The 22,152-nt window shown below is 41.0% G+C and overlaps 1 protein-coding gene across 1 annotated transcript in view; it reads left to right on the forward strand.

The window, feature by feature from the left end:
- Positions 1 to 13,809: 13,809 nt before the first annotated feature.
- The window catches only part of GRIK2 (glutamate ionotropic receptor kainate type subunit 2), a 585,197-nt gene continuing 576,854 nt past the window's right edge, over positions 13,810 to 22,152 (forward strand). The window contains exons 1-2 of the mRNA XM_045844097.1: positions 13,810 to 13,908; positions 18,987 to 19,393. Coding sequence (XP_045700053.1) covers positions 19,279 to 19,393 — 115 coding nt within the window. The 5' untranslated portion in view covers positions 13,810 to 13,908; positions 18,987 to 19,278. The remainder of the gene's footprint in view (positions 13,909 to 18,986; positions 19,394 to 22,152) is intronic.

Consider the following 22,152-nt stretch of genomic DNA (forward strand, 5'->3'; position numbering starts at 1 on the left):
AGTTGGTGGCTGCATGGGTACTTGTATTGTGGCATGTTAGGTGTAATTTGAAAACAAATTTTGACTAAATATTACATGTGATCCAGCCTTATTTAATTCAATTCTCTCATTACCATCTGTAACAGCATTATTTTTCTTGCAGAGAAATAACATGGTATGATGCAGAACGAACTTTGTTAAAAGCCTTGGAACATTAACCTTTCTTGGTTTCTTTGTACTGATATAAATGACATTGTTGCATATTGTGTTGGATTCAATGTAGGAATTCTAAACAGATGTTGTCAGAATTTATCTGCAGGTTGCCCAAGCTCTATGAAAATACCAAAAGGCCCTATATTAGGAAAATCCTGCAATAATAAAAATGTACTAGTATTTTACTATAGCAGACGCAAATAAGTTAGAGGGGGAAGCTGGGCTTGAAAAAACACAGTGATGGTCTAGGCAGATGAGATGATTCTAACCATTGGTATCTAAAGCATCCTCTTTGCACTCTTTTTAATGAGAATGAAGACAATGCCAGAAATTATGAGTGTATGTCATAATTATGTTCAACTGCACTCACAATGACCTGTTCTTGACCCATAGCTGAGAACAATTTGGTAGTTGTTTCTTTTCCAACAGAGTGGCTGAAATCTCTTTTGTTTATCTTTAAGTGAATGGTTAAATTCACTCTTATAAAACTGCAGATGATTTAATTTAACATGGAGTGAATAAAAAATGGACTTACTCCTACCTTGGTTGCTGTCAGCATTTTAATAGTGGAAGAAGTGTCTTTTTTACGCCTGGGATTAGAGAAGATCTGAGGGAGAAAAGGTTTAGAATGCATGACTGAGGAAGCATCATGTTGCCTGTCCCCAGGGAGAAAAGAAATCTGTCCTCATTTTGAAATAGCTCTTGGCTATGGCTCAGAAACACTCAATGGGCAGCTTTTGAAATTGTAGCACTTTCTTTCACAAAGAGAAACATCACTGTATGTCTTTGTGCTCCTAAGGGAGATAGAAGAGGTTAAGAAGTAGATGCAGAAATTATTATGTACTTGTAACAAGTATCTATGATACAAAATATTTTTTTAATTAGAAAGCATTATACATTCTGTAAATATTAATTTAAAATTTTCTGTTAAGTTTCTGATTTCAATTTTTAATAACTTATTGGGGTGACTTTGGTTAATAAGATCATATAGGTTTCAAGTGTACATTTCTATGATACATGATCTGTATATTTAATTGCATGCCCACCACCCAAGTTCAAGTCATCTTCCATCATTATATGTTTTTCTTATTTATTCATTTATGGCTTTCAGATTTCAGTTATTTTGTTCTATATTCAGTCAAGTGTTGCAATTCTGCATTAAGAATTATATAAAATGTATATAAATTAATTAATAAAATTAATATACAAGAAAATTTTTACCATAGTCTTATACGCCCCTATAAATTGTCTATAGTCTTCAAAAATATCTTACCCAAGATGAGTAGTCCTCATTTTGCAGTGAAGCCGAGCTGGAGCACACATCTTCTGTTTCCTCTCAATTACAACTTTCCTTCCCACATTTGAAGGTCTAATCTTAGATATCTCTCACCTTTATATTGCAGGCCATAGCAACTGCCAAACTTGAAATCAGCTTTGAACTTGAAGAGTTTACATAGGGTCGATGGAGTTGGAAGTTAGAATTTTTTTCTGTTTAAAAGGTATTTCAACCAGGGGGGAAAAACCCAACAACTGTTTTTTGTTGTCTGTATAAAACAATGTAAGAAAACAGTATATAAATGAGACATTTCAACAGTATGTTGAGAGAAGGATCTGAAAATTAGTTTACTTTCAAACTGTTTTAGAGTTGTCCTTCTGGAATATGTAGATACTTTTACAGAAACTAGAGGAACACTATTTTAAAGATTCCTTGATGGTACTGATGTGAAATTGAGCATATTATCAAAGTATGTACTCAGCCAAGAGAAGGTCTCCTATCTGACCTAATACATTTGATTTTAAAAATGGTATTGCTTTTTTTTTTTATCAGATTCATTCCTGGGGAATAGAGAGAAAAATATAAACTTTAGAAGTAAGCAGAGCTATGCTCATCAATCACCAAGTAGACTGAGGATCCGAAGAAGCTTCAGAGTCAGTCTCCCTACTGGGCTTAAAGAATTGTTTCGGGTGCGTTTAATGAGGTAAAATGTGCAGAACACAATAGAGACTCTTGACGTACCTCAAAAGGTTATAAGAACCCAAAAAAGTAACACTGAGTTTTTTTTTCCTCTTCTGCTTTCCCCTCAGATTTTATAGTAGAAGCTGAATATGGACAATCTGCCAGAGCCTTAAACAGTGACAAACCACTAGTCTTGGTAAAGAGGAAAAATAATTAGATTATTAGGGACATCCCTAAAGAGGTCAATGTGCTGTTGATCTCTGCACTGAAGGCCCTGGCCCTTGTGAGCACAATCAGACAGGACTGCTGTCTTCTGGAATTGTCCAGTCACTCAGAAAACAGAGGCTTACTCATAAAAATTGGCCATCTGCAGTGACGATTTTATTCCTTGCATATAATTATGAAACTCTGAAAAAAAATCCCCAGCAAAGCAGGTTTGATGTTTATAAGTTTGGAGAAATAATTTTTTTGTAGCATTTTAACTAGTAATTATGAATGGACACAAAAAGATGTGATAAAGGTTAAACAAGGTGGTGTTTTGTAGGTTAGAAACTATAAAATCTTTATGATTGTTTGTTGCATTTTGCATAATACTTGTGGGATAATAACACTTCATGAATAAATATTTGCTGTCTGTCTATTCTATGCCAGGTCCTGAGGATATAGTGACAAAGAAATCATCGTTCCCACACTTGAGGGGCTTATACTACAGTGAAACAGTGGTAAGTGCTGAGACAAAAAGAAAACAGAATAACATGATGGAATATACTGAATGAGTTTGGATGGCTAGGGGAGATATCTCAAAGAAGTTAACACCTGAAAGGTGAGAATCATTCAACCACATAGACTCAAGGCTAGAGAACTGCAGGTGGAAGGAACAGGAAGTGCAGCATAGTGAGCAAATGAGTGCAGAGGCCAAGAGGACGAAACAAGCAGAGTGTGTTCAGGAAGAAGGGGCTGTGGCTGGGAACCAGTGTAGCTGGACATTGTGACATAGGGTAAACTCAGCAGGAAATGAAGTTAGAAGGATGAGTAGGCTATGCAGGACCACAGTAAGGAGTTGAGTATTATAAAAATTCATTGAATGAAATAGGTATCAGAGGGTTTTAAGCAGGGTGGTGCCATATAAAATCTCTTTGGTGATGTATGGAGAATGGATTGCAGGGTGGGAGCAGAAAGTAAAGCTGAGGCAATTTATTCTGTTATGGCAGTAGGCTAGTGGAGAGATGATGGTGGCTTGGGTCAAAGTCATGGCAATAAACATGAAGAAGTTATGCAGATTTTGAATATATGTTGGAAAAAAGCTAATAGGAGTTGGTGATAAATTCAACTAATAGGAGTGGGTGATAAATTCACTGTGAGGACAGTTGTGAAAGAAAAAGAAGAATCATTAGCCAACAACCTTTTGGTTCACTGATCAGTGCTCAATCCAGTGAGCCACACTAGCCAGAGCCCTGTTGGTATTCTTTGGTTTAAAGATGTATCTCTCCCATCTCTGCCTCCATCTCCAGGGGGTGTTTCTTCTCCTGTGTGTACCTGTGTTCAATTGTCTATCTCCTCATATGGACAACAATGATATTAGACATAAGTACCACTCTAATCCAATATGACTTCATTTTAACTTGATTACACCTACAAAGACTATTTTTCAAATAAGGTCACATGGATTTTGGTAGGACACTACTCAACTCAGTACATCTTAGTTGTATAATTTTCTCTAGAAATGTTTAAGTGGGGTCATATTTTTAAGTTATCATGATATTTCTTCCTGTATACATTAACTTAAACATCAAATTATTAAATTGGTATTTTAGTGGGGTTTGCTAAATAAACAAAATTTATCTTTTCTTGTATGAAGATGTATTTTCAAGTTAGATTATAAGGTGCACATTTCTGGTGACTTTGAGTAAAGGATGAAAGCAAGGAACTAGACATGTTTAGCATCTCAGCTCTTTATTTCAGATACACTTCATCATCTGGATAACAGTCAGAGTCTGGTGGCCTGACTGCCACTCCCAACCCACCAGTGACTGCCACACAATAATGTGATCCTGGTTATGTCAAGAAGCCATCACTGGATTTAAATTGCAAAGACCTCATAGATTTCAAAATAAGTTCCTTCTCTGGATTTTACAAATGAGAAAACAGAAGGAGTCAGCTGAGTTACCAAGTACATTACATTTAAATAGAGGTCCAGTGGTGGAAATCTTAGCCCAGTGTTGTTTTTGCTCAGCTATAAAACTGTTCAGAACCTTTTGCTCTCTATTTATAGAGTGGAGAGAATACATCCATTGACTCTTTTGTGATTGTTATAAGTATATAATGAGGAGAAATAAATGAAAAACATTTGCAAAGTCTAGATTCTCCTCCTTTATAGCTGAAGCCATTTTCAATAAATCTGGCTTCTGTCATTTGGATCTTGATTGCTAATTCCTTTATTGTAGTGTTACAAATAAATTGAAGTACATATAAATATGTAACCTATATCTTGCTTTAAAATCAATGAATATTGGAAAATATTATAGAAATGACCATGTTGTTTTGTTTTATCCACCAAAATAGCAATTTCTAATTAGCAGACATCATTTGTTTCTACACCACAGATTCTTTTTTTATATTTTCCTAATTATATATGTATCTAGTATTGTAGAAATAATTCTGAAATTATCAATTTTTCAGCCTAGAAGAGCAAACAAAGTATCAGGAACAGTATGTTTGACCACATTTCCAGTTTGTAAATAAGTCTTGGTTGGATAGCTCTGTTCGTAAAGTGGAAATGTTGTCAACAGACCCTTAGTCCCTACAGTCCACAAAGAAAGCTAAATCTGCTCCTGATTTTTACATGATCAACTACATAAAATATTGATGCAGTGAAGTGATGCATTGCTATTGTTCATCTCTTTATACTCAAATTTGACCTGTGTTTACAAAGGGGCGCTGATCTTGGAAGCAGATTGAAACAGTTATATATTAAAAGTTTGTTGGGACAATAGATAGCAAAATAAAAGTTTATTTTCTGATCTCACAGTTTCTACTAGTATTGAGCATAGGCCTACATTTTGATTCTAGTCACCCTTCTGTTCATTTCCTTTTTATTCTAACTTAATACCTCATCCATTTACTTACAAAATTAAAAACCATATCTGAATTCTATTACCTCTGGGTGTGATTTCCAACAGTGCTCATCCAAATAAGCTTGTGTGATTCTTTGGTAGGAAGGAATACGAAAGGTAGGTGGTCAGCAGTGTTCATATCCTTAATGAATGTCAGTCCTGGAAGCTGGGCTCACCTGCAATAAAAGATTTGAAAACAAACTGCTGATTAGAATTACTACACTAAGGAAGAGGAGGAAAATCTATTGACACCCTGGTCAGCTCCTAAAGGTACTCCATAACAGTGCTCTATTGTGTGGATGACCTTTTAAAGGAAACTATCTTAATTCTTTATCCACCAACTTCTTTTATGATGAACTAAATCAATTAGAATGATTTAGTACTGGGTGAAAAATAAATATAAAGCCTCATTTGACATAAAATGGGGCTTTAAAATGTTAAAATAGTTACCAAAGTTTGCTTGGACCCCGTGTCTCATGCAAGTGAACCCTACCCTATCATTGGAACAAGCCATGAATACAGTGTTCTTGGAAATCTTCTCCAGTCCTCATTTTGGAAAGCACTGGATAGCTCCATTGCCAGAAAGTTAGTATATAGTTGGCCAGTATAGATTCTCCCATAAAAAGAATAACTAGGAAGGTATGGCTAAGGATGAAGGGTTATTACTAAAATTGTTTATCTTTATTCTCACTTCCTACAAGAATTGCACTCTTGGCAAAGGATATCCTTTAGGTTCTGCTGAGAATACTCTTAAGGGACTGGGTCAAGTTCTGAGATTTTCCTTGGACTCTGAAAAAGGCTGAGAAGAAGAGCCCTCTGCTTGCTTTTAAGCTGGCTTACTCTCTGAATGGCAGCTGCTTCTTATTTCTGGTTCCAGACAAATCATTTCCACAAAGGGTTTCTTAGAGAAAAAAATCTGCTTAATCTGAGCATCTCCATATTCTCTAGTCTTCCACATTCCCAGGTAAAACTGGTAAGACTTTATCCCTCATGACTTAGAAACAATATCGGAAACCTTTTGGAATAAAAGGCAGAATTGGGGCAGATACTACTTTATTCCACTAGCCTCCTCTGATGCACCAGCAGGAACAATAAACTACAAAGTTTTGAATCCTACTTTAGCCTTCTCTAGCAAGTTCTCTAGAACATGCCAGAGTTCTCTAGCATGACCTCTCTCTATTCTATTTTTACCACCCCTAAAATACTAATAATGCATTTGATAAGGCTGTTCAAATAATTGTGTGATATTTTATGTGAAAAGGTCCCTAGAATAGAGTAGGACTCACAGAAATAATGGTTTTCTTCCACTGCCAATTTGCATTAACCTTCCAAGAAAGAATGGAGATCAAGGGTGGGTGGGGAATGGTGCTGAAGATTTGTTTTTGGCAGTTCCCTCGTGCTCTGGCAAGCTGGGTCCTGTGACATGTACTTCTATCCCTGTCTGCTTTCCAACCTCACCTGGAGCGGGAATCCCTCTCCACTTTTCCAGACCTTAATGACTTTCATTGCCTTTACATGTCTTCTTTCCTTCTTTGTTGGGGGTGGGATGGGGAATCTACTAAGAAATATTTTCTGCTGCAATGCCTCTCTAACAGATGCCACTTGTATGCAAAGTGCTGATACACTCCTGCTTTTGAATCAGTGCTTTTTACAAAAGGAGGAACAGTAATATCACAGCTACCATGTATCTTTAGAAATATGTTACAAGATAGACTGTCTACTTTTGATCCTCATTATTTTGTCTTAATTTCCCTGAATCACAGTAGGCACTCAATAAATATTTGCTAAAAGAGAAATTAAATTAGCTAGGGGTTGAAGTAGGACTCAGAGGTTCAGAGGCTAGTGAGGGAACAGGCAGCAGTAGGGAGGTGGGTGAGGGGAGACAGTACAAAGTAACCTCAAGAATCAAAGATTTCTACTGGTAGGAAGGGTGAGGAGAAGCTCTGGAACACTCAAATCTGTAAGTCATCAAAAGAGTGTACTTGAGGAGTATTTTGGTCTTAGCACTATTTCAGAAGTCCAGGCAAAAATGGAGTGACTAAGTGAGAAAATTTTGACACTGAGAAATTTGGGTGCAATGAGTATGAAAGATGCTGAGTGGAAGAAAAGTTACACATGAAACAATGGGTTGACTATAGAAGCAAATGATTTAGTCATTTCAGGTACCTAGAGGTCTCATAGGCTTGTTGAGTCTAGATATGGCATTAGCCAGGGTTAAGAGGCTCAACTGTATCTCCTTTGTGCCTGGTGAGAGGGAGAAAGTGCACTGGAGGAGGTGCTCAGATCTCTCTCTACTAACTCTCTCTCTCTCTGAGGGACGGATGGACATTCCTTTTAGGGAAATAGCAGGCAAAAACCTTGAGGTGTCTGAGATACAGTAATAATGATCTTCCCTTATCTACACATTCATTGGTAGAAGTAAAAAGAGGGTCCCAGAAGAATCCCACTCACCCACCCCACAGATAACACAACCTCAGCACCACAGCAAGTTTTGGAGACCACTAGGCTTAACTCCAACTTGTCTTTTGTCCCTGTTTATATTAGTCCTTACAAGAAGCCTGGGGCTTCCAGGTCATCCCATACCACTTCTCATCCAGATTGCTATGTACATCCCAAAATCCAGCACCTTTTCACTGTCTCCCTGTGACTCTCCATCTATCACCAGTTTCTCTGAACTTTTCTTTCAGAGAATTGCAGACTTCTCATGTGATTGCTATTTCTCCCCCTCACCACTGCTATCACTGGGCCAGGAGTTATAATAGGAGTTCTTGCTGTTTCCAGCTATCCTTCCTAAAACCCTTGAACTTTAAAATTTATGCCATTAAACTGCACCATTTCTTAATTGCCCTTCTATATCTGTGTCACTCCCAGATGATTGGCTCATTAATGTCACTCTTGCCAGAAGTATTCCTGCTGCCATTATAGGCAATTTGAATAGCCACATCAGTGATACTTGGAATACTCTGGTCTCTTCCTTGACCTTCATTCCTCCAACTATCTTGTTCTCTAACCTACCTCAGTCACTCACTCCCAGAGTCACTCACTCCAGCACTGTCCTATAGAACTTTCTGTGATGTTGGAAATAATCTATATCTGCACTGCCCAATGTGGTAACCACCAGCCACATGTGGCTATTGACCATCAGAAAAGTGACAAGTGTCACTGAGGACCTGAATTCAATTTTAGTTAATTAAAATTTACATTTAAATAGCCACATGTCACAAATGGCTATCTTTAATGAGTTCCTAGACCTTATCATTATTAAAAGCTACATCCTTTCTATAAATCATGAATTCAAGTATCACGAACAACTCTCAAATTATCACCCTTACTTTTCTAACTTACATGCTCTCTCCACTACTGTAACCATAATAAAAGTTCTACCAAAGATGGATCCTACTGAGTCTATTAGTTTTTACCACCCCTCTTTGCAACTTTGCGTCTTCACTTGACTTCTTAACCAGATTGGATTCTAGTGTCCACTAGTATAAGTATATCCTTGCATCACATTTAACTCCATTGTCTCCGTATATCTTCATTGCATTGCCTGGCAAACCCAAACTCTGCTTAAATGCAAGTCTTCACCTACTCTACACCTGCATTTGTACAGTAAACATGACTATGGAAAAGTACACGACCATGCTCACTGGTTAGATTCTCGACCATTAACTTTAAGTGGCCGTGCATGTTGGCCAAGCACCAACTACAATTCATCATCTTTTCACTTTCCCATTCTCCTAAATATAATTTTCACAGTTTCTCTATTCTCCTTAAGTATCTAATACATTGCCCCCACGGAAAACCTTCAGCTTATTTTTTATTCTTACTTCATGAAAAAAAGATGTAAAGAATAATAAAAAGATCTCTTCCACATCTTCTTCCAGTTCCTATTTTTCCCCTCCCTTTTCCTTCCCTTCCTGGAAAACTCAATACTTAAGCAATCAGGTGGAACCAAGCAAGCAGGGATCTGCATGGGAGTTAGGAAGGCAGGAGACAGGTAGTGGTGAGGAAGGTGTCCATGGAGCAAGATGGCCTAGGATGGGGCTGTGGAAATCATGTAGGAAAAGTATATTCTCAACACCACTCTTCTGAAATAGTTTACATTTGTACATGTATTTGGCCTCCCCTCCTATTACTTGGATTAACTGACCCCTTTACTGAAGGCCAGCTCCTCGCCTTGTGTCCTAGGTTCCATCCCTTCTTGACTAGTTAAGGACATTTACCCATCTCTCGTATCAGTTTATCCCACTGACACGTATGCTCTCCACTTTAGAGTAAAAATTCCCCAGGGGAAAAAAAAATCCTTCTATCCTCATCCGAGTTTATTTCAGGCATGCTTTGACCCCACCACTGCTCCAGAACTGCTCTCATCGGGGTCACTGGTGGTTTCCACATCATTTAACCAAATGGCCAGTTCTTGGTACCCACTCATTTAACACAGCCAAATATATACTTGTTTAAGTAAATACCTTTTTTTCACTAGGCTTCTGGAAAAGTCTTGCTTCTCCTATCTCAGTGGTTCTATCGCCTTTGCTGTTTTCTTCTCATCTCAGTGTTTACACTTTGGAATAGCACATTCTCAGTCTGAGAACTCCTCACTTTTTTTGTCTACATGTATCCCCTAGATTATCTCATTTGTCTCATAACTCTGTGAGATGATGGCTTGCAAACGTGTACCTCTCTTCTGAACTCCAGACCTGTTGTACATAGCTGCCTATTTGGCATCTCTACCTGGATGATTAATGCATGTCAGAAACCTAACATGTCCAACTTCTCACTCATTATTCATCCAATATCCCCCAAACCTGGTTTTCCTGCAGTTTTCCTTATCTCAGTAAATAAGTATATTCCATAGTTGCTCAAGCTAAAGACCTTATAGGAGTAATTCTGCAATTAATCTGCCATCAAATTCTCTCATCTTCACTTAGAAATGTGTCTAGAATCAGACCACTTTTTACCATTTCCTTGCCACTATTCTGGTCTTGCCCACACTCCACTGTTATTTGCATTATTAAAGTAGCTTCCTAACTGGTAGCTGTTTCCACTCTGACCCCCATTAAACTGATTTATTTTAATAAAGCACCTAGAATTGTCCTGTAACATTTGTGTCAGATCAAAACTTTCCTCTGCTCAAAACCCTTCCATGGCTCTGTGTTGCCTTAGAGAAAAATCCTCAAACTCCCTAGGACATGGCCCCCCTGCTTCTCTTTGACTAGATTTTTTACTAATCTCCTTTCTCTCATCTGGGAACTGGCTTCTTTGCTTTTCCTTAGGGACTTTATACTTGTTCCAACCATAGGACCTTTACACTTCCTTTTGCCTCTGCCTGAAATCTTTTCCCTCCGTATATGCACATGAATCTGTCTCTTCCTTCAGATTTCTATCCAAATGTCAACTAATCAGTGAGATCTTCCCTAATCATCCTATCTAAAACCACCCTTGCCCCATTCTTGTTCTCCCAACATGCCCTGTTTTGCTTATACTGCTTTATTTTTCTCTATAGCACTCCTTGTTATGTAACATCTTATATATTTGCTTGTATATGTGTTATTATCTATCTTCCATCCACGAAACTGAAAGCTCAATGAGGGCAGCGGTTTTGGTTCATTTGTTCATTGCTGTTTTACTGGCATTAGAGTATTCCTGACAGATAGTATGTACTCAATATATTGAAGGGTTTCAGAAATAAATAATATATCTCCCCCCTCAAGGTCAGATATTAATTATTCTGAGAGAAAAATAATTCTCAGGGACTCAGTGGCCTTCTGAAAGATAGAAGATTAAGTCTTAGGGGTGACTGGGAATGGAGAAATAAAAGCTTCACTACTTCCACCAAAGAGATTGGGGTTTGATTCCCTGAAGTTTAACTTCATAAATCCTGAAGTAAATTATGGACAAGATCTCTTTACAGTGTTAGAGAATTTTCTTTTGAAGGATTAAAGGGGTGTATACAGTCTAATGCTTCCTTGTTAGTCTACTTTTTCTTATTGTAATCTAGAAAAAATTGTTATTGAGGAGATGAATTTCTCACAACTTGCATAGTTTTGATTTGTTCCACTCTTCCCTTAGCTCTCTCCCCCTGGCCCTCATGCCCTTGCAAGTGCCTGTTACTTCTTTCCTGGTGTTTCCTCTGGGGGCCGGGGGTGGGGGGGCCATGCCTTGTGACTGGGTTCCAAAAACACACACACAGCACTTAGAGGAAGTTTTTGAAGTCTCCCCTTCCCCAGATACATGGTTCTGAGGACAACTGTATAGGAGGTGGAGTGTCTATCCCAGGAATCCCCTTGTTCTGTCTTTCTGCACCCACTGCATGCCAAACTCTATGAACACTTCAAGTCAAATGAACACTCCCTGCTCTATATCTCAGAGTCACAACAAAACAAAGCTGGATTTGCATTGGAATCTACTGTTTCCAGGGTTTTGCTCCTCCCTCCTTGTAAGTGGGGAAGCAAGTCTCTATGATTAAGAGAGTGTCTTGGTCAGCAGACAAGTTGTCTTCATTACTCCTGTGGGGGAATGGGACTGAATAGGGTGTTTCTTCCCCCCTGGGCCTGGCCCAAACTCGGCTGTGCCTCAAGGGCCCATTAGGCTGCAGGTCACAGCAGCTGGAGCCCAGGCGCCCAGAGCCGGTCACGCGTCTGTGCTGCCCGTTCCATGAGGCACAATGGAGTCATTGACTATTTATTTACTCTATACAACAAGGCCGCTGTTGACTTAATTACGGGATCCTCCTTGCCACCCCTGGGATCGTTAAATGACTAACGGACTCTCCATAATCACTAACTCATCTCTCCTTAACCTGTGTAAGGCCCGAGTCTCCCCCACGTGGGCGGGCTCAATAGGCGTGTAGGGGGCACGGAGAGCCAGAAGTGGTGACACAGAGGGTAGAGACTGGTGGTTTTGCTTGAGAGCTGGGTAGCGGTTGGCAGGACTTGGGTCTCTGTGCGTTTCCGGGCGGGGCTGAGTCAGGTGCTAACCCCAGGGTGTGGAGGGTGGCAATGCTGCACCAGGCTCCCGGGTGAGGGCTCAAGTCCTTGTCTCCAGCCAAGATAACTCGTCTCTGGAGATGCAGAGTCTTCTACGTAGGGTCTTCAGAATTGGAGATTGGAAATCAAGGCTGGCACCTTGTACAGCCGGTTTGAAAATTGCCTCCTTGCCCAGCATTCCCGGCCTGCTTTTTCTCAGCCTCTCTAAAACCTCCTCGCAAGTCGCTGCTCGCTAACTTCCTCTGGGGGCAACTTGCAAAATCTCTACTCCAGTTAATAATGCGGGGACGAGGATAAAATAGCAATGGTATCGAATAGATGTTGACTTTTCCGACCCAGAGGAGCGGAAACTGAGGATTGTTTGCAAAAGCTAATCGTTTCTACTGAGATACCGAGGGAAGCCTGGTGTGCTCGCCGGCGGCAGCCCCTCCCTGGAAGCAGAGTTTCAGGAAGACTCAGAGACTTAATCACCTCTTTTCTAGAGCCTTTTAAAAAAGTCCTTTAGAATATTTAGACCGGAGGCCAGGCAGGCTGAGACTGCTCCCCAGGCTTCTTTCCCCAGCTTTAGAACGTCGACCTCTGGTTCGGCACCCATCACATCTCATAGCAAACTTCTTTCTGAAATTTGTTTGAATTGAGACCAGCGGCGGGTCGGGGAGGGGGGTGGGGGGGCGGAAGAGGTGTCTGCCATTAAGGTGCTAGTTCGGGCCATTAAGGTGCTAGATCGGTACCAAGACTGCAGGCCCATCTTTCGACCCTCGGGAGAAGTCCCTTTTTGTTCTTTGCAACCTGGGAAGGCGGGGCGGGGGGGGGGCGGGAGAGAGAGAGAGAGAGAGAGAGAGAGGGGGGAGAGGGGGGGAGAGAGAGAGAGAGAGAGAGGGAGGGAGGGAGGGAGGGAGAGAGAGAGGGAGAGAGAGAGAGAGAGAGAAAGAGGGAGAGAGAGAGAGAGAGAGAGAGGCACCGCGCGGCGACTTCAGGCGTCTAAGGGGGTCGGGCGACGCGAGGGGAGTGCACCGGTACTTTGTGCAGAGTGAGAGGGTGGAGGCGCGGGTGGCGCGCAGGTCAAGATCTTTTTCGCTGACCTCAAAGGGATATGTCAGTACTTGTACTGAGAGGGCCACTTTGCTTCCCAAATGCTGGCGGCAGAGAAGTTCTGTTGCTATGGTTTCAGAGAGGTATAAAAGCCACCACCCAGAACCAAACGAGCTGGGGCTCCCTATACTTGTGGTCACCACCCAGGCCCAGGCATAGTCCTTTGCGGATTTGTGTCACTCCCTGCCCGACCAACTTGTTCGCGGTGCCTCTATCCCAGAGCAGGCAGGGGTGTGCGCTGGTGGAGGGAATTCCTAAATTATCGCACATTCTCTCTTGCGGTCCAGGGACTAGTGCGGCGCCCTCTTGGCATCTGCCGCTGTGGGGAAAGGAACGCGGCGCCTTTAAAGCAGGAGGCGAGGAACCCCCGCCAGGAGGCGTGTCCGTCTCCACCGCCGCCGCCACCGCTCCGCGGTCTCCGTCTCCGCCGCCGCAGCCGTCACTCGAGCTCGGCGCCCGCGGCTGCGCTGCTCGGTCCGCGAGCCGGGACTTCCCGCCCGACCTCCTCCGGCTGCTCCTCCCAGAGGACCACCCCTCCCCCTCCCCGCCCACCTGCCCCCAGCGAAAGGTAAGGACTCCCTGCGACGGGCTCAGATCCGAGCTGCCTTCCCTAGAATGTGTTCCCTTAAGGACGGAGGGACCGGGGGTGGGCGAGGGACATTTCCCGCCTGGAGAGGAGGACGGCGAAGAGCCGCGCAGCGGATCCGGGTGCGCTAGCTCGGGGCACCCGTTGGACCGCTGAGAGTGGCTTTGTCCCGCTCGCCGCAGCCAATTCCCGTAAAGATTCAACTGGCTTGGTCGGCTGCCGGTGCTCCACGTAGAATAATTTAGTAAGTGGACGCGTCAGGAAGTGGCCTCCGCTGCTGGGACTCACGCGAGGCGAAGAGACACAGATGGCAAGAAGCTCCGTGTCCGCCTCCGGGTCTGATGAACTCCCCAGCCTTCCTTCCATCCTCCCATTCTGCCAGTAACCCTGCTCCCTAGTTCTGTGCTGAAGAAGTACAGACATTTATGTTAACCGCTGCTACTACTGAGAGCGACTGAAAAAACTCGGTGGGCATCCCATTAGGGTAAGGGGAGTGGGGTCGCCAGGGTGGGTCATAAACGTCAAGCACTTTTAATGACTCCCTGCCATCCCCTGGTATTTTTACCTTCAAGGAGTTCTTTACTAAACAACACGACCCAACCAAGGCTTCTTATGATGATTTCCAATTTAGGGAATAGGGGATATTAAAAAAACTTACCGCTACTATACTTTTGGTAACAAACAGATTGCCTTCTGTTATTTCTTCATTTCCATACTGTAAGTATTGTCAACAGGAATTACCTTAAGAATTATTATTTTCACTTCACATGAGATGATTGATTAATTTGAATCTTAGTCTGTAGTTTTACTGGAAGGTATTTCCATCTTGATTTGTCTAAGTTTATTACCTTATAACTTTTTTTAGGGAAGCCATTTTTTGTCACCACCAGGGCAGGTTCCAGGGGCCTTAGGGACTTCTTAAACAAAATGAAACATACAAAAGGAAGGTTGTAGAGAATAAGTGATACCTAGAAATCTTGCCTGTTTGTTTTCTTCTATTCAAACTCAGGGAGGATTGCACAAGCTGAAATTATTCCCGGACATGTAAATCTATTCCAATTTAATTCCTTAATTAAGATATACTTCTTTTAAGCATGAAAAAATTAATTAGAACTCTAAATGTCATTAATCATCGGTGCAGCAGAATGTTGGTGGAGCAGCTGATATGTGTTGAGAATCACAAGGGATTGCATAGCATTTGTAGTTAAGAGGGAAGCGCAAGTATGCAACAGTGTGGTTTTAACTGATATCAGCTCTGACTTTGTTCTCAGGCACCTCTCATGCTATGGTTGAACAGGCTGTTTATTTTAGCTTAGCTGCAATACAACAGGCAACATGCATGGAAGACTGGGTCAAATGTTACTATAAGGTGAGGTTCCTCAAATGTCACATAACAGCAGGACTTCAGTGACAAGTTAAGTGGAATTCTTACAAAGAATTCCATGTGAACAATTTAAATATAGGTATGGCGTGGAAGAACCTTTGAAACACCTTTGAAATTCAGGTTGTCCTGGGATTATGTATTTGCTGTTTCTAGTAAAAGGTATATAAACATTGTGCTGTAAGGATTATTATACACATTTGTTCATGCCCCAGCAGGTGGCAGCTAACTAGAATAAGATTCATTTTCACTGGGAGAATAGAAAAATAAAATTGCTTCTCAAGTAATGGTGCCCCAAAATAAGAGGTCATTAGTGTCAGTAGATATAAAAATACAGTGAAAGATGATGCTAATGGCTTTTTGTTGTTGTTGGGACAAGCTTTGCATGAACATGCTATGTGTTTTGTTTCTTGTTAATTTATCATAGGCTTGATATCTTCTCATGTCAGCATTCTTTTTTTTCTTTTTTTAAAGCCTTTTAGATACAGCTCCTTTCTGTATGTGAATATATGTGTGCATATGCAGTTTGTCATCTCTGCTTTGACCTTGGAACCTACAGAGCTTTGGTTCCCAGAGATAAAGGTTGCCATATGGTTAAAATGAGAAAAAAGGCACCCAACTATGATTAAGGTGTGTAAATCATTATGATCTCCTGACATCAAATAGTGGTGTTTTGTTTTTCTTTGAGAAAGGAACAAATTATAAAAATGTCACAATTTTAAAAAAGATTTATTCTTGTCAGTGAATACTATACAATGATTGTATCAATTTTTCATATATCCCCAGAACTATGATGTATAGTATCAGTACTGGGGAGAAACTTATAATAACTTTAAAATTGCTTTACCATAGGCATCTCTCACACTATCAAGTCATCCTGTTCTAGTATCAGGGAGGTAATATAGGGTTTTTGTTATTGTTGCTTTTGCCCTGGGAGTGAGTGATGTTTAGTGAGAAAGAATGAGAATTAATATGATTACCCTTGTAACAGATGGGAATCTGGAGGCGAATTCTAAAGCAATAGCTAATTGTACATTTTAGAAATGTCTTTAGCCACTGAACATTGACAGCATGTTATTCAGTATTCTGAATTCTTGGTGGTCTTCAGACATTTTTTTGTACTGGGAAATAAGTAGTTTAGTACTTATGAGAGAACTCAGAGTTAATGTAAGTGGCTTTTGTAGTCATATGCCCTGGAAGGGGATGACTATCAGCACATCCTGGCTATGCCAAGCAGTCCCAGTAAGTTACACTGACATATAAACACAACACAGTTCACAAAATAGTCCCCTTGGAAATGTGAACAATGCAGTAACTCAAATTCACAGGCCCTGTGTAGTAGAAATATGAACATTGTCACTTCAAATGGTACATTACCCATTCAATGCACTACTTTCAGTGTGCTACTCCAGACTGAATCTATGGCTGGAGCGCTGTCCGCGGTCCTGAAGAAAGGTTGTCTTCTGTGTTGCAGTTCAGTTAGACAGGTGGAGTTGTCTGTGTTGTTGAACCCTTTCAGATTTGTTAATGGGTGTAAATGATTCTAATTTAGCATATGTGCAAAATTGGTTCTTTGAGGATCAATTAATAGTAAAAAATTATGACAGACTTTTTACTGTTCAATTTAGTGTGTAAGAACTTCATGAATCTAGAAGCTCAGTCTTTCACTTTTCCAACTAGACATCTAATAAATAATCCTACAAAACTAAGTAGTTTGGGATGCTGGTTTTAAACAGGGAAGTTACTATTGTAATATTAAATGCCATGATGTTAACAGAACATGAAACAGGAGTTATGGTACATTTTGTTTTCTTAGGTTCCATCAAATGCCAACTACACTGCAGAATTGCAGTATTTTGATTAGTCACAACAATCTATTTCCAGGTATTAGGTATCAATTATATTGACAGATAAAATTAACAATATTTATTGTTTCCCTGGCAGTCATTATAATATTTGATAGGATCAAAAAAAGAAAAGAACAAATGGAATGTAATAAATGAGACAGCAAATCCAAGACAGAATATGTTGGGCTGTACATACCTTACAAGAGATATTTTAAACATGGACTGAAGGAGTCGCTAGATACCCTTGGTTTTAGCACAAGGTGTTCCTTTTAAAGTGCTCAAATAGTCAAAGTATTTGATTGCATTGCCTGCTACACTGCAGAACTAGCCATTCATGATACTTATTTTTGACACTGCAGTTATGCCTCCATCTTAAAAATAAAATCAGTGCCCACTTAATCTTTTGCAAAATGTAGGTTTATTTTCAAATAAGCATTTTATAATATCTTAAGAAAAACAAATTGAAGGAAAGTATCATTATGATGGAATGAAAACACTACTTTGTTTTTCTTTTTGGAGGGAATACTACTCATATCACTATTTAAAAGTTAGATATGCTTGAAATAAGATATAATTTATATTTTTTCATATGGTTTAACCTATGCTCTGTTAGTTGGTTATGAAAAAGAGATTAATTTTAAGATATAGGTCTAGCAGTTTGCTTCTTGTACTTCTTGATCACTTCAATTTAATGATATATAGCAAGATATTTATTACTATCCTTCTTGGTTTTACTCACTAATGTAAAAAAATATTATGATTGGGTCTTTTTATCTATGTGCCTGGAGGAAAATATATTACCTATTTCAACAGTAAAATGCATTTTTATTTCAATAGAAAATATATTGTGTACTTTTTTTACTTGACTAAACTGCTAGTTGTGAAAGCCAAGACAGTCACTGCCCAGTGAACTCTAAAATTCTGACCAGAACACTAGAAAACAATAAGGCATTTTTAGACAAAACAGTGACAGTATTGCTCAAGCTATGACCTTATATTCCACCTCTTAAAGAAAAATATCCATTCAAAAAACCAAAGAGAGAAGAAACTTAGGCATAAATGATTGAAGCCTTTGGAGTTTTCTGTACTAATTCAAACATCATTGTCTTTTTATATGTGCACAATTATGTTAGATGAGCTAAAAATGGGTGGAATAATATGATTAATTTTAGTTCAATCTTTTCCCCTCTAAAAAGCCATTTGAAGAAATCTATTTTTATTCCTGGTGGTAATCAAGGAATGTCCCACTCAAGTTTTAAATGACTATCTTCACCTCTCCAATTGCACTCTTATATATATTTATTCCTGGACAAAATTTTAAAAGTATGACTAAGACCATTTCTCAACCTAAACACAAGTTACATTTGCAGTAAATTCCTTCATCGTAGACTACTTCCTATTTTACAACTCCTAGGCAAAGTGACTTTGACTTAGCTTGTCATTTATTAAAATTAACCAGTTGATTGTAAGAAGTCTGCTTGCATACGCCAGTCACTCTCTTGGTAGAGTAGTTTTGAAAATAAAAGCACTTTCCCTATGTAAATTAACCCGACTTCTTTCTTGCAACTCCAGGCGGACGATCAGATCGGTTGCATAATAGATATTGGGAAGCTCACTGGCAGAGAGCCTTAAGAGGCAAGCAGTTATCTCAATTTTTCTCACTTAATCTTGGCTTCACGTCAGAAGCTGTGCAGCAGTGCAGTAGAATAGGGCCTGGCAAAACCTTTGAGAGCAAAGCGTCTTTTGTGCAGGGACTGTAGCTCAGTACCCACACCTCGGCCCTTTCTAAGACTGGATTTCCTATTGATTTTCCTCCTCCTCTGCTTCCCCAGGCTCGCGCCGCCGGACATTGTGGGTGTGCGTGCTGGATTTCTCCCGGATGCTCCCCGACTAACATGGATGTCCCACCATCCCTTGCAGTGGAAGGTTGCTTCTTGGCGCAGTGAGTGAAGAACATGCAGCGATTGCTAATGGGTTTGGGAAGCGGAGATTCCTTCCTCTCTCTGTGACCATGCCGTGATCGTGCCTGCGGCCAGTACTCGACACATCCTCATTCCTGCCCGAACCGGGAGCCTAACGCTAGATCCGGGAAGTGGGTGCCGCGCGTGTGGACACAGAAACACCATGAAGATTATTTCTCCGATTCTAAGTAATTCAGTCTTCAGGCACACCATTAAACTCCTTCTCTGCTTACTGTGGATTGGATATTCTCAAGGAACTACACATGTATTAAGATTTGGTAAGATTCCCCTTCTCTCTCCAGCGCTGGGTATCTGGCTCCCACGCAGCCGGATGTAAACAGGCGGGTGGGCTCCATGCATCCCAACCTGTTCCACAGCCCCATAGCCTCTGGGTTTTAAGGAAACTCCTTGTGTCTTTTATTTCATTTCCTTCCTGCCCCCTTTTCCTTAAAAAAAAATTGGCTGCAGCCAATTTTTGAAGTGAGTGCCTGTGTTTGGTAGCCGTGCTGTATGACCTCTCCACAGTAGCCAGCTAGAGAGCTGCTGGTGACGCTGGGGGCACGCTACCTGGGTGCCCCTTCTGTCTCCCCGGAGCCTTTCGGGCTGGCGGAATGCGAGGTCCTCAGGAAAGTGGGCACTGGGACCACACGCTTCTCAGTTTGCTGGGCTGATGAGTTAATAACTTGCTAACTCTTTGGCGAGTTGTAATCCGTGCGCCTCCGCCTGGGACCCGGACAGGTCCGCAAGTGAAAGACGCTCGCCCTTTTGGTTTCTTTTCTCATCAGAAAGATTTGTTGATTACTTTCATTACTTTTCTAATCCCTGGTGCCTTTGGTGGTGAAGAGTGAAGATCTGTAAAATATTGTTGAAAGGTTAAAGGCTCAATTTAGCAAGGGAAGGTTGCTACTTAGCGGAACTGAAGTAGCGCTCCTAAGAAAGGGGTTTTGTTAGTTTCTAACTTGTGAGTCCTCCTCTCACAACATTCTTATTGCTCGTCCTGGACTAATAAATGATTAACCCTGATGGTTGGGGGAGTGTAGTTGTGTGTGGGAGTCTAAATCTACTTCACTGTGGCATGATAAAAGAGCCCATATGAGGGGAATCTATTGCTTTCCTCCGGAATCAGGGGTTCCTGAGAGCGCAGAGGAAAATCTAATCGTGGGAGTCCAGTTGGAAACACTAGTCGGAACGTTTGCTTGGAGGAAGTGAAGCGTGGGCAGTGCTCGGCTGCTCTTGATGGCCAATGGAGTTTTAGTAGGAGCAGGAACACAGCTAGTCAGGGAAAGTTCCCTTAAGTAGATAAGAGTGAGAGAGAAGAATGCCAACCCGCTAAATGCTTCCACTGTGGGCGCCTCCTTTGACAGTTCAAGTGGATTTAGACCAAAGAGTGCAGACGACCGTATAATCCTGAGTATGTGCCTTCAAGATAAAGGCAGATACATTAAGTCACTCAGTCAAATTTAAATCAAAGAGTGTTTGCCTGCATCTCCTATTATGTGAACAGAGTCTTCACTTCCCTTTCCCCCTGTGCTTTTTCTATAATGATAAAATTTATCATCTCTCTCAGTCTTTGTGGAACCACTGTACAAATGCTTTTCTCATATTAAAAAAAAATGAAACCCTACTTTCCTCTTCTCTCACCAACAAATAGACACCTGGAGTCCAGAAAGGCTAATAATGACAAAAACAAAACAAACAACAACAACAAAACACAATAGGTTATAACTGGATTCCTACTGTGGTTGTTTTCCTTCTTTCTTAATGCCTTTAGGTGATCCCTTAGCACATTGCTCTTAGCAACAACAGTCCACAGGAATGCTTATTTCTTTAGATGGGATTAAACAGGTCCCTATATCACTGGAATGCGCGTGTGTTCAGTTCTGCTTCAAGCACGTAAGTGCTACAGTATGGTAGTTTCACCAGTATGTTGAATAGTACAACCTACTTTGGAATATTGAGATATCTTCTCAAGTGTGCTTGTGAATGAGTGTGTCTTAGTGTGTTTGCAGACCGTGTGGGTAAAAAGGGAAGCCTGGGAGCTGGAATACTGAACCAATACTCTAAAGATTTTATTATTGCTGCTCTGGTCTTGCAGCACAATATTTGCTGAATCATTAGATTGTTACATTCGCTGATCATTTCATATCTTCATATTAAAAATCTTGGCGACTGTAGCAGAGTGTGTAGCAGCTTTCCAAAAGAGCTGATACATACAAAAATACATTTTCCTAGACCAATACTTACCAAGAAGTAGTAGAGTGCGTAAAGACCTTCCCACCAGTGCCCTGGTAGCCTAAATGAACAGCCCAGTTTCTTAAAAACATGGTATTTTCTCCATTAACTTAAACATCTTCCATGTTTTATGGCCTGAGTTGTGGGACGTGACTGTGTATAGTGTAATCACTGGGACATTTCCCTGTTGAGTCTACTTGGATGCAGTGGTGGGAGTTTTATTTTCCTCGGGGGCGGGGGGGTGAACATGTTTTTGAGTGAAGTGTATGTTTGGCTGTACACATATAAACCACTTCTGAAAAAGGTTTTTCTCAACTTTGGCTATGAAGGTGAACCAGAGCCTTTGGTATCTCCTTGGTCCTATGTACTGGCCACAGGTCCATGGCAGGTAGCCTGGCCCTGTGCCTTGAAAGGGCAGAGCTTGGAGTTGCTGCTGGAGTAGCTGCCACTGGACTTGCTGCTGAGTTTGGGTGAGACCCACCCCGTCTGATGAGAAAGTGGCATCCAGTCTCTTCTTGCACCTCCCCTACTGACCCAGGCACTCTGTGTCAGCTGCAGCCACCTTCACCACAGCAGTGTCATGGCAACCACTACCCTTACTCAATCCACTCTATGTAGTCCTTTATCAGGATTCTACTCCTGCATTCCCCTCCTCTATCTCTGGATCAGGGTATGACCCTCCTGACCCTTGCCTCCTCCTGCTCCACCACCTCCAGTCTTATAGATGTTCTCTCTCTCTCTCACACACATACACATACCATACACACTGACAAATATACTCTTATAAAGCAAGTGGGGTACTTTG

The sequence above is a fragment of the Phyllostomus hastatus genome, unplaced genomic scaffold (assembly GCF_019186645.2).
Source record: "Phyllostomus hastatus isolate PE091 unplaced genomic scaffold, TTU_PhHast_1.1 phas_contig_40, whole genome shotgun sequence".
NCBI lineage: Eukaryota > Metazoa > Chordata > Mammalia > Chiroptera > Phyllostomidae > Phyllostomus > Phyllostomus hastatus.